The 13,853-nt window shown below is 41.4% G+C and overlaps 1 protein-coding gene across 1 annotated transcript in view; it reads left to right on the top strand.

The window, feature by feature from the left end:
* LOC122564002 (EF-hand calcium-binding domain-containing protein 5-like) overlaps positions 1-13,853 on the top strand; it is a 174,815-nt gene that overhangs the window by 133,094 nt on the left and 27,868 nt on the right. The window contains exons 15-16 of the mRNA XM_043718422.2: positions 5,686-5,838; positions 11,275-11,381. Coding sequence (XP_043574357.2) covers positions 5,686-5,838; positions 11,275-11,381 — 260 coding nt within the window. The remainder of the gene's footprint in view (positions 1-5,685; positions 5,839-11,274; positions 11,382-13,853) is intronic.

A 13,853-nucleotide genomic window follows, 5' to 3' on the forward strand; every position in this document is an offset into this window, starting at 1 on the left:
TGCAGCATGAATTCTGACTAGGAAAAATGGTTTAGTCACCTTAATCTGAAATAATCCAGAACCCTCAATATTTAAAGTAGTCCTGCCATCCCTGCCCTCCATATAATATAAGACTATGGTCTAGTCTGTTGAGTGCAGATCAGAACTCTGGTAAATTAGTTATCATTGTGCCAATTTTTGTCCCATAAAATAGACGCAGCATTGTTGAATTTATGCCTTCATATATTTTGCTTGCCAGGCAGTGTATTTTAGCAAATAAAAATACCTTGTGGAGTCAAGGAAATTAGATAACTTTAAAAGAGAAACAAAGACTGCTGCGGATGCACAGCAGGTCAATGAGTGGCTGAAGGAGAATGAAGATGAATCTGTGTCAACTCTTCAATAGATTCAAGCTGAAGTATAAAGCAGAGCACATTTCTTTTCCTAAGAGCAGGATTTTCACAGGATTCAAATCTCTGTCTCCTAACCATGTCCCATCTAACTCGCTTGATACTCTTTTGAAAACCAAAAGTGAAGTCTGTTGAAGACACAGTGCCTTTTAAAATTATTTATTTAATTAACCATTTCCCATGATTGAATCATAGATAAAACTGTTTAGGCATATTATCTCACTACCTCCAGAGTAGGTGGGATTGAATCCAGACTTTCTGATCCAGCGATAGAGATATTGACACAACACTACGAATGCCATGCTGGCTCTCCTTATAACTGATTCTAGCCCTTAATGATGCAATGCTCATTTCCTGTGTATCTTTAACAACATAGTTAACGCCAGTTCTCTGCAACAGCAATTCAATTAGTTGCACTCCTTCACATTTGCCCATGATCACTTTAGAAATTTTTCTCCATCAGCTGATTATCTGATTCCTTTTTGAAAGTCACTATTGAATTTGCCTGCACCTTACTTTCAAGTAGTGCCTTCCAGATTGCGAGAATATAGAGCTTAAAGAAGATTCTTTTGCCAATCATCTTAAATCTTTGTCCTCTAGATTCTTCCGCTTCTTTTGTCTAGACTCTCATGATTATGAACAATGTTATTAAAATCCCCTCTCAATCTCCTCTGAGGAGATCAACCCCAACTTCTCCAATTTATCCAAATAGATACAGGTCCCCATCTCTAAAATAATTTATTGTAAATTTTGTACCCTTTCTAAAGTCTTCATACTTTCCAATATTGAACACAATAATCCAGCTGAGTCTGAACCAGATGTTTAGAAAGAAAAATAGAAAGAAAAGGAAAAGAAGTTACAGGAATTAATGAGTTAGAAATCAAAACCATAATTTTGATAAATTCATCTGAACCAAGTATGCAATGTCCAGTGAATGTTCTTCCAGAATCCTTTTTTCATAAGAGCATGGATACAGGTGGTTGAAGTTGTAGATGTAGCAATATGATTCTTATAGACTGGGATTTAATCCAGGTAAATATAGGCTTCTTCTCAGAAATCAGATACATTAGGGACATTTAAGTGACTCTTGGATATGCACATGGAAGTTAGTTCTGATCTTAGAGTAGGATAAAAGACTGGCACAGCATCTAGGGCCAAAAGGCCTGTACTGTGCTGCACTGTTCTATGTTCTGATCCTGAGAACCATTCTCTTGTGCACCCTCTGTAATACTTTCACATCTTTCCTAAAGTGCAGTGCACAGAACTGGATGCTGTACTCCAGCTAAGTCTGAACTAATGCCTTGCACAAATTCAAAATAGCCTCCTTGCTCTTCTCATTTAGAACCTAGATACTGCATGATTAACCAACTAATCTCTCGACCAGTGCTGCCTCCTCTAATGACTAATGCACATGTTCCTTTTCTTCTATACTATCTTTATAGTTTACACTTTCATTTATACTGTCTCTTCATGTTCTTCTTATCAAATATTTCAACTCATACTTCAAACTGAACTTCATCTGCCACCAACATGCCTTTTTGTTTTTTACAGTTTACAATGGTCCCAAATTCCATATTGTTCTGAAATTTTGAAATTGTGCCCTGGCGAGGCATAATCTAAAACAGTCATATGTATCAGGAAAAGCACTTGTCCCAACAGACTCCTTGGAAATTCCATCAGTAAATCTTTCCCCAGATCAAAACGTATCCATCAACCATTACTCTCTGTTTTCTGTCACTCAACCAATTTTGCATCTATATTGCACGAGCTCTAAGTTCACTCACAAGTCTATTCTGTGAGACTGGATTAAATGCCTTGATGTATACCACATCAATAGCATTACCACGATCAACTCTCTCTGTTACCTCTTCAAATTCCTCCAGCAAGTTTGCTAAGCATGATGTTCCCTTAAAAAAAATCTTACTGACTCTCCTTAATTGAAACCCATATGTCCATCTGACTTTTGATTTTGAGTCAGTGTCATACAGCACCAAAACAGATCCTTCGGTCTTACGAGTCCAAACCAATCATGTTCCCTAACTAAACTAGTCCCACTTGCCTGTATTGGCCCATATCCTGCAAGCCTTTTATATTCAATTACTTATCCAAATGTCTTTTAAACATTGTAACAGTACTGGTATCTACCACTTCCTCTGGAAGGGTGAAAACAATGACTGCAGATGCTGGAAATGGCACCTTTCCCTGCCACTGCAGGAACTGTAAAACCTGTGCCCACACCTCCTCCCTCACCTCTATCCAAGGCCCTAAAGGAGCCTTCCACATCTATCAAAGTTTTACCTGCACATCCATCATTATCATTTATTGTATCCGTTGCTCCCGATGCAGTCTCCTCTACATTGGGGAGACTGGGCGCCTCCTAGCAGAGCGCTTTAGGGAACATCTCCGGGACACACGCACCAATCAACCACACCGCCCTATGGCCCAACATTTCAACTCACCCTCCCACTCTGTCGAGGACATGGAGGTCCTGGGCCTCCTTCACCGCCGCTCCCTCACCACCAGACGCCTGGAGGAAGAACGCCTCATCTTCCGCCTTGGAACACTTCAACCCCAGGGCATCAACGTGGACTTCAACAGTTTCCTCATTTCCCCTTCCCCCACCTCACTTCCAAACTTCCAGCTCAGCACTGGCCCCATGACTTGTCCGGACTTGTCCTACCTGCCTATCTCCTTTTCCACCTATCCACTCCACCCTGTCCTCCCTGACCTATCACCTTCATCCCCTCTCCCACTCACCTATTGTACTCTATGCTACTTTCTCCCCACTCCTCTAGCTTATCTCTCCACGCTTCAGGCTCTCTGCCTTTATTCCTGATGAAGGGCTTTTGCCCGTAACGTCGATTTCACTGCTCCTTGGATGCTGCCTGAACTGCTGTGCTCTTCCAGCACCACTAATCCAGAATCCACTTCCTCTGGCAGTTCATTCCACACTTGAACCACTCTCTGTGCAAAAAGGTTGCTCTTCATGTTCTTTTTAAAATTTTCTCATCTCACCTTAAAGATATGCTGCCCTGGGGAGAAAAAAAAACCCTTCTTATTAACCTTATCTATCCCCCTCATGATTTTATAAATCTCTATAAGGTCACCACTCGATCTCCAATGCTCCAGTGACCAAAGTCCCAACCTATACAGTCTATCCTTATAATCCAAACCCTCCATTCCTGGCAAAATCTTGGTAAATCTTTTCTCAACCCTCTTCAATTTAATAATATCCTTCCTGCACACAGTTCTCCAGAAGGGGCATCATCAATGTCCTGTACAACCTCAATGTGACGTCCCAACTCTTATACTTGAAAGGTTTGAGCCATGAAGACATGTCTGCTAACCACACTGTCTACCTGTGATGCAGATTTCAAAGAATTATGTACCTGAACCCCAAGGTCTATCTGTTTGACTTGGAATATTATTTCTAGAAGTTTCCTCACACAGAGTTGAGCTGATAAATGCTGTTGCTGTTAGCTTATCTTTACACCCTTGACTGAGTAAGGATGTTTGCAATTTATCTGCTTTTTCATACTCCATCTAGGCTTCACTTTCTTGGTCTTTCACTAGCTGTTTGAACCTTTCATAATCAACCTGGTTCTCAACTGTATTTTCCACCTGACATCTGTCATAAATACACTTTTCCTTCTTTATCATAATTTCCAACTCTTTTGTTAACCAGGAAGCTGTGGGATTTGTCTGGCCTAACTCCATTTCAGAGAAATGTTCCTTAACTCTGCCTGATTCATCTTTTCTTTGAAAGTAGTCCGTTGTTCAGTTTCCTCTGATAATCTTTGAATTTGAATTGTTCAGCCCAGTTCAATTTTTGTATCATTGCAGTTGGCTTTCCCCCAGTTAACTACTTCCCAGCATCGAGCCACTGACCTCCCCCCCTTCCTCCCCCCCCCCAACCCCCCAACCCCCCCCCCCTTCCTCCCCCCCACCCCCCCAACCCCCCCCCTTCCTCCCCCCCCACCCCCCCAACCCCCCCCTTCCTCCCCCCCCCACCCCCCAACCCCCCCCCTTCCTCCCCCCCACCCCCCCCTTCCTCCCCCCCACCCCCCCCCTTCCTCCCCCCCACCCCACCCCCCCCTTCCTCCCCCCCACCCCCCCCCTTCCTCCCCCCCACCCCACCCCCCCCTTCCTCCCCCCCACCCCACCCCCCCCCCCCACCGTTCAGCTACAATGGGCTGGGCGCATTGTCTGCAGGACCGACGAGGAGTGGACGAGGAGCTTTTGGGAAGGAAAAAATGGAAGCCAGGTGGAAACAGCGAAAGGAGCTCACTGCCACACCAATATCCCCCACCTCACCCACCCTTTCCCGTGTCCACCAACTGCCCCAAGTATAACAGAGCCTGCGATAGCCAGATCGGTCTGCACCACTACAGACTCACCCTGAGAGAGGGAGAGAGTCATTCTCATGTATGAGGGAAACTGATGATGATGATGCAGATTCTAACTGTGGATTGCTCATTGTTCTTTGACCTAAATCTTATGATGCAACAAGCACTATCCCTTAAATGTTCTCTCACTCTTACTTGGCCCACCTCATTCCCAACAAGAAGGATTAGTAGTAGCTTTCTTTCTCATTTGTCTCAAAATAGTTCACCTGGGAGCACACTGGGGCCTCTTACCCACATAGTGAGTAAATGTGCTTGGAACAATAGTTCAACATTCAGACTTAGAAGGATCCAGCTTTAATCAGAAGCTGAAATTAGGCATGGCAATGGCTGCAATTTCTTTCAATACCAGTGGGAGGAAAAAACTGCTCCATGTCTTTATTCAGGGATCGTCCATTCAAACCTGTGCCCAGTTTATGTCAAGTGATCACGGGATTTCCTCTCAATGGTCAAATAACTTGCCAGTAATCGATGCCCAATCATCAATATTGATGAGGTCAGTAAAATGCTTGAAGTTTGAGTTAGCACCAGCAGAAGCAGAGTGGGAGAACATAGAAGGAAAGCAGGATAATGTATGACCAAAGCTGAATTGCAGATGTGTATGGGATCCCCCATGCTGCTTATTATCATTCTAACTGGAAATTAACTTGAAATGGCAGGCAATGCTGTCTTCCATTAACTCTCTGTGCTTCACAAATTGGTTTTGTTGAGTGGTAAGGCAATGAACAAACTATATTTTGTGTAAATATACAATTGCTATAAGTACACTGATATTTAATAGAAGGTACTTTCAACTTTCAGCTTATTGTGCACTTATATTCACTTTGGTCTGTTTGCAACTTTAACCTTTTTTAAGAGTAATTAAAACACACTGATTACAATTTGATTCTTAGGGTGTGGCAAAGGCATTTAGTATTGCCTATCATCATGTTCGGGTCCGGAATGACATCCTAAAAGTTGTGGATAATGCTGTATTGTGGCTGTTTAATGAAACACCAAATATCAACGCTGTCATCACCTACCTGGCAGAACCTTCAGGTAGCAAGGTACATCATGTATTTCACTCCATCTTGTTACAGGTAGCTTAGCAGGACATAAAGTTTCTGAATTTAAGGTCATATTGCTGTTCAGTTCAATTAATGCTATCAATCAATCTTTTGAGGCTGGTTCTGCTGTTCAGCATAATTACTTTTAAATTGGAGAAAGAAAACTGTTCACATGTGGCAGGTTTTGCCGAAGCAAAGACACCCAGTGTTGACCTTAAAGAAAGCAGCACACACCAATCTGGTGATGTCAGAGGTTTTTTTTCCCCAATGACAGTTTTAATTTGGCATCAAATCCAACAGCTGTGCTGGCATGCAGCAACAGTGATGTCAGCATTCAGGTAAGCAACCAATTGACTTGAAGTATTCATACACAGATAACCAGAAAGTTAGAAATGCCTAAAGTTCTTCATTTTACATTTAAATTTTCAAGTAAGAGAATTGAGAAAATAAATAGATTTCTTAATCAAAAATAAATTGCTTTTAAAAACCATGCAGAATTTTGTATTTTATACAGAGAAATCTTGATATTCCATAAATGTAAAATTAGCTTATCAAGGCCAGAAAGGGTGTTTGAAATAATTATCATTTGGTAAGCTATTAATAATCTAATTATAACTCTGTGGTTCAAGAGAGGAGCCAGAAGAAAACAGGGTCAGGAGAGTACTATAATTAATTGTTAAGGAACAATGCACTTAGAAAACATCATCTGATCTGATAAAGTTGACCAGCTTTCTCAAAAGGAAAATCATGTTTGATAAATTCATTTGAGATTTTTGAGGATCTATCTAGATAGTAAGGTGCACACAGGGGAAGCAGTAGTTGTATAATCGGATTTCCAAAAGGTACTCGATAGGATTCTACACAAAATGTTAATATACAAGATAGGGCCGCATGGATTGTTAATTAGACAGGAAACAAAAAGCAGGAATAAATGGGATATTCTCAATTAGGTGGGCTGTAATTTGTGAAGTACTGCAAGACTCTGGGCTGCGGCTTCAGCTATTTACAATCTTTGTTAATGACACACAAAGACACCCAGAATAATATATCTAAATTTGCTAGTGATACTCAACCAGGTCAACATGCAAGGCACAAAGACGACACAAATGCTGCCAAGCGATATAAACATATTCAGTGAATGGCCAACAAGACGGCAGATGGGGCAAAGTGTGCTAAAGTGCAAAGATATTGACTTTGATCATAGGAATAGGACAGCAGAATTTTTTTAAAAAGGCATGAAGTTTGCAAATGTTGATGTTAATTGGGACTTGGATGCCCCCATACAAGGAACAGAGAAAATTCACAACAAGCCATTGGGAAGGTAAATAACATGTTGATGTTTATTGCAAGAGGATTGTAAAACAATAAGGAAGCCTTGGTACAATTGTATGTGTGCAATTTTGGTCTCTATATTTATTGAAGGATATATTTGCATTGGAGGTAGAACAATGAACGTACAATGTATTTATTGGTCCCTAAAGAGGTTATCTTATGGTGAGAGGCTGAGTAATTTGAGTCCATTTTCACTGGAGCTTAGAAGAATGAGAGGTGATCTCATTGAAACATTCAAGATTCTGATAAGTAAACACTAGGGGTTGTTTCACTTGGTTGTGAATTTAGAACTCAGAGTCACATTCTCACAATAAGGGGCCAATCATTTAGGATTGAGGTTAGGAGAAATTTCTTCACTCAAGGGTATTTTGTATTCTCTACTCCAGAGGGTTATGAATGCCCCATCATTGTATATATTTAAGAGTGACATAGATAGTTCTTTGATCTCTCAGTGAATCAAAAAAATAGGCAGGAAAACAGTTAAAGCTGAAGGTCAACAGAAATTATGTTAGCTGATATAGCAGGCTCGATCAACCATTTGGTTTTCTCTCCATTTTTTTTGTGTTGTTACTGAGAAACTAACAATATAAGCATGAATTTTCTCATCAATTCATGATTACAATGGAGATTGCAGAGTTGAAAAATGTGGTGCTGGAAAAACACAGCAGGCCAGGCAGCATCCAGAGGAGCAGGAGAATTGGCATTTTGAGCATAAGCCTGAGGCCTGAAGAGGGGCTTATGCTGCCTGGCCTGCTGTGTTTTTCCAGCACCACATTTTTCTACTCTGGTACTCCAGCATCTGCAGCCTTCACTTTCTCCTAATGGAGATTGCAGTCAACATGTGAGAAATGTGGCACAGTGGTTAGCACTGCTGCCTCACAGTGCTAAGGATCCAGATTCACAGGACATAGAACGTAGTCCAGGCCCTTTGGCCCCTTGATGTTGCGCCAATCTGTGAAACCGATCTAACTTAGACTATTCCATTTTCATCCATATGTCTACTCAATGACCATTTAAATGTCCTTAAAGTTGGTGAATCTACTACTGTTGCAGGCAGTGTATTCCATGCCCCTACCCTCTCTGAGTAAAGAAACGACCTCTTCAATTCCACTCACAGGCGACTGACTGTGTGGAGTTTGCACATTCTCCCTGTGTCTGTGTGGGTTTTCTCTGTGTGCTCTGGCTTCCTCTCACTGTCTAAACATAGACTCATAGGCTGAAGCGTGCTAACACACTGTAGGATTCTATGATTCTATGAAATGCAGGAGCTCAGACTCACTGATAGCAACCTTTAGATTTCCAGGCTGGTTCTACACAGGTCCAGATTTGCTGCTGTCACTTTCACTGTCATTGAAATAATGAAATCACAGCCAGAGTGTTCTTGTACCAGCTATTTATTTTTGCTTGTTTTCTTTCGCCATGTGCTAACTTATTTATATGAGGAAGTTTAGCTGAATTAGCTAGTAGCTGTTTAATTCATGTACAGATGTTAGTAATTCAAGCAGAAACTTAAGAACATTAACTGCTTAAAATAAATAGCTACTTGAACCAACCTCCAACCTCAATTACTGCCTTCTGACAAGCAGTAGATTTTTCACCAAAGTTTTTAAATTGTTTTCAGTATCCATTCTCAATTGCTTTTCTTTCCATACTGCCATTGATGATCGTATCATGGCTGAATCTCAAACGTGTATTTGTAGAAATCATTAAATAATGCATAGAGTCATAGAGATGTACAACACGGAAACAGACCCTTCGGTCCAACTTGTCCATGCCGACCAGATATCTCAACCCAAATCTACTCCCACTGTTGAAAATTTGATATCAAAAGTAGGGAGCAATATTCATTTAGACAAGCAGGAGGCTGGAAGAACACAGCAAGCCAGGCAGCATCAGGAGGTGGAGAAGTCAACGTTTTGGGTGTAACCCTTCTTCAGGAATGGAGGTGGGGTTAGCGGGAGCTGCAGATAAAAGCAGAAGGGAAGGGTTATGGGTGGGGAGAGGGGCGGAGTGTGAGGTAATGATAGATGAATACAGGTGGTGGGTATGATCTGGTTGGTCGATGGGAGGAATGAATCCGGTTCAGAAGCTGGAAGGAAGAGTCAGTCGGAGGGATGGAAGGGAGCAGTCGGGGCTGGAAAGGGAGCAAGGGTGGAAAGTTTATTTCAAATTGGAGAACTTAACCTCCTGATACTGCCTGGCTTGCTGTGTTCTTCTACCGTCCTGCTTGTCTACTTTGGTTTCCAGCATCTGCAGTTCTTTTGTCTCTCGCCATATTAATTGGGCGAAAAAAATGTAGCCTTAACTCTACCCCCTTTTATGTAAGGAGCAGGCAGTTGACAAAAATGTGCAACTCTACCCGAGCAAAGTCGACAGCAGGGGAGCTGCAGGATTTTCATCGACATGGGAAAGAGCTTTTTTGAAATCAGCATTACAAGCTGTTGCTGTACTGAAAGAAGAGATTAATTGGGATATCTTCACTGGTAACGATGTGGAGCACCAGAATCTTACCTTTGAAAGACAGCATTTTGTATTCCTTCATGGGATGTGGGTGTCGCTGGCTCGGCCAGCATTTATTGCCCATCCCTAATTACCCAGGGGGCAGTTCAGAGTCAACCACATCTTTGTGGGTCTGGGGTCACATACAAGCCAGACAAGGTAAGGATGTCAGTTTCCTTCTCTAAAGGACATTGGTGAACATGATGGGTTTTTCCTGACAATTAGCAATGGTTTCACAGTCATCATTTGACTTAATTCCTGATTTTTAAAACAAACTTCAAGCTTCACCATCTGCCATAGTGCAATTTGAACCCAGGTCCCCAGAACATTACCTGGGTCTCTGGACTAATAGTCCAGCAATGATACCATGAGGCCAACATCTCCCCATGAATTAAATCAAATCAAGTGAGAGAGACAGAATTTGTGTCTCTCGGTTTTAGCATGGCTGCCTAAAGATTCACTAGCTGGAAGAAAAATAGCTTCAGAACTTTAAATTTCTCAACCCACAGCTTATTATTTGTAAACTTGAGGATTGTTCAACTATGCAGATTAATCAGTGATCCACTATGAAGTGGCCAAAACAGTCCATTTTATTTAATGCACTTCTTCATATTCTATTACAGTTTCATCCTGTACAGTAGGGCTTTTAAAGAACTTTTTTCTCACCTCATGGGCAATGCTTATCCATTGTTGTCCAGTTATCCTGTGGATTTTGAGGCTACTTCAGTGGAGATTGTGTCATTCAGCATCATTGAGAGTTGTTGTGGTGGGATTTGATATTTAGTTGTGTTTCTTTGGTACTGTAATCTTTTAAATGTACACGTTCAAATGTTTCTGTTATTGTCTGTCTGAGAATACAACTAAATGTGTTTCCTAATACTTCTTACACATTTAAAATTAACCATACTTCCAGAGAACTACTCTCTCATTAGCAAGAGATGACTGGTAGTGAGTTTAACTTCAGACAAGGTTGAGGAAACAGGACCTTTATGTTGACCATATCTTCTGTGAGAAAACAACCCATGCTGTTGATGTTATTGCAAATCAGCTGTACAGCCAACTGAGCTCACCAACCCCCTACTCATTTAAGATTATGCCAATCCAATCGGTAACATTTTGTGTCGTAGTCAGAGATATATGTTTGTTTCTTAGTTAAAAGACATATACAATGTAAACAAATCTAACTAGGTAATTTATTTTCAAAAGAAAAGCACTTTGAAGTCAAAATTATATTGCTCCTTAGTATGTTCTACTTGTAAACTAACTAGTCTTGATTGATCATTCACTGAAGGTGATACGATCATTTGCTGACTAAATAAGGAATGTCTAGCTTGAATTGAAAAATTATCTTTTAGTTTTTTCTTGAGGAACACGCTTGGAAGATAGTTGTGTATGAAGTCAAATCCTTTCAACTTAATAGCTAAAATGCCTGGAGTGACTCAGCTATCAAATGAAACAGGCAACATATTGTTTTTGAAACGTACTGTGTCTACCATTGGAAATTTTGTGCTTATTTTCAGTTACAGTCCAATGATAAAGCCATTGAATATAATTAAATGGTGACCAAGATCCTTTCCACTAACCTTTTTTTTTCACATGCCAAAGGATTATGTGTTATGCAAAACAATGACAACGGAATATGAATTTGATGAACCATGGTCAGAGGTACATGTGCCTCCAGTAACTCTGCAGAAGGAGGACAGCTACTTCAGGTTCGCCATTATTGCACTTGACCCCTCATCTTTGGATTTGGGACGCGAAAGAAGTTAATTTTTCAAGCTTCAGTTGTTCGATAATGTCTTATAGCACCTGCAAAAGCAAATTACTGTGGTCGGTGGGAATGAGAAATAAAAACTGAAAATGCTGGTACCATTCAGTGGGTCAGGCAGCACCTATGGACTAAATGGGTAGTATTTCACTAATCAGGCAGATGGCCTGACATTGACTGGTTGTGGGCCAGCAGAATGTCTACCCTAACCTTTACAGTTGACAGCCAACTACTACAGCCACCCTCCCTCCCTCCCCCCAAACTCCATCACACCCAGGAGCTGCCAGTCTGATCAGAGGGCCAGCAAGAGTGGTGGCAACTGCTGAGACAGGCTGTTATAAAGTCATAGAGACATACAGAACGGAAACAGACCCTTCGGTCCAGCTCGTCCATGCTGACGAGATATCCTAAACTAATCTCGTCTCATTTGCCAGCATTTGGTTTTAAATGCTGTAATTGTACCAACCTCCACCATTTCCTCTGGCAGCTCATTCCATACACACACACCCCCATGTGAAAATGTTGCCCCTTAGGCCACTTCTAAATCTTTCTCCTCTCACCCTAAACCTATGTCCTCAAGTTTTGAAATCCCTCAGCCCAGGGAAAAGACCTTGTCCATTTACCCTATCCATGTCCCTCATGATTTTATAAATCTCTATAATGTCATCCCTCAGCCTCTGACACTGCAGGGAAAACAGCCCCAGTGTATTCAGCATCTCCCAATAGCTCAAATTTCCAATCCTGGCAACATCCTTGTAAATCTTTTCTGAACCCTTCCATGTTTCACAACATCCTTCCAATAGGAGAGAGACCAGAATTGCACACAGTATTCCAAAAGTGACCTAACTAATGTCTTGTACAGCTGCAACATGATGTCCCAACTCCTATACTCAAATGCTCAGATCAATAAAGGAAAGCATCTTCACTACCCTATCAACCTGTGACTCCACTTTCAAGGAACTATGAACCTGCACTCCAAAGTCCCTTTGTTTAGCAACACTTCCTTTAGCAACACCTTACCATTAACTGCATAAGTCCTGCCCTGATTTACCTTTCCAAAATGCAGCACCTCACATTTACCTAAATTATACTCCAACTGCCACTCCATGGCCCATTGGCCCATCTGATCAAGATCCCTTTGTAATCTGAGGTAACCTTCTTCTGTCCACTACACCTCCAATTTTGGTGTTATTTGCAAACTTACTAACCATTCCTCCTATGTCCATATCCAAATCATTTATATAAATAAGAAAAGCAGTGGACCCAGCATTGATCCTTGCATCACACCACTAGTTACAGGCCTCCAGTCTGAAAGGCAACCCTTCACCATTACCCTCAGTCTTCTACTTTTGAGCCAGTTCTGTATCCCCCATCTACGCCCAATCGGTTTTTGAAAGTTCTTGTCTAACACTGTCAAAATTGGCCGTCCTCCAATTAGAGCTTGAACTTTTAGATCCGGTCTATCCTTTTCCATCACAATTTTAAAACTAATAGAATTATGGTTGCTGGCCCCGAAATGCTCCACCACTGATACCTCAGTTACCTACCCTGCCTTATTTCCCAAGAGTAGGTCAAGTTTTGCACCTTCTCTAGTAGGTACATCCAGATATCAGAAAATTTTCTTGTACACACTTAACAAATTCTGCGTCATCCAAGCCATTAATACTATGGCAGTTTCAGTTTATGTTTGGAAAGTTAAAATCCCCTACCATAACCACCTTACTATTCTTACAGATAACTGCGATTTCCTTACAAGTTTGTTTCTCGATTTTCCGCTGACTACTGGGGTTGATAGCACAATCCCAATAAGGTGATCATCCGTTTCTTATTTCTCAGTTCTAACTTCCCTGGACATATTCCAAGAATATCCTGCCATAGCACAGCCATAATGTTACCACTAATCAAAAATACTACTCCACCTCCCCTCTCGCCCCTCCTTTCTCTCCTTCCTACAGCAACTGTACCCTGGAACATTAATTGACCTGCTGTAATTCATAGGGAAGGGCAAATAAACTGGAGATTTACATTATTGCAGGGAAAACCGCCCAGGAAAATCCCTGGAGCTATGGGGATTGCCCTTTTGTACCTGCAGCCCTTCCCTCTTACCATACTAGGCCTCCATTCAACCGGCAATCTCTCACACATGGGGATAATAGGTATATTGCCAGCAAATGCTGATGGTCAATAGCCCTTAACATTCTAAATTGCCATCCTCCTCAAGTGGACAGCCCATTGATGCCAGTCTCACCTTCAATTAGATTCCATAAGAACAGGGCATGGTCAGGGACTCAACCCTACCATGGCAGTCAGTGGAACTTGAATTCAATTCAGAAATATGAAATATAAAGCTAATAACAGTGGCTATGAAAGTATTTATACTCATTTCAAAACCATATCTAGTTTGTTAATGCCCTTT

This window comes from Chiloscyllium plagiosum, unplaced genomic scaffold (assembly GCF_037043375.1).
Source record: "Chiloscyllium plagiosum isolate Xiang-an unplaced genomic scaffold, Cpla_swu_hap1 HiC_scaffold_31, whole genome shotgun sequence".
NCBI classification, from domain to species: domain Eukaryota; kingdom Metazoa; phylum Chordata; class Chondrichthyes; order Orectolobiformes; family Hemiscylliidae; genus Chiloscyllium; species Chiloscyllium plagiosum.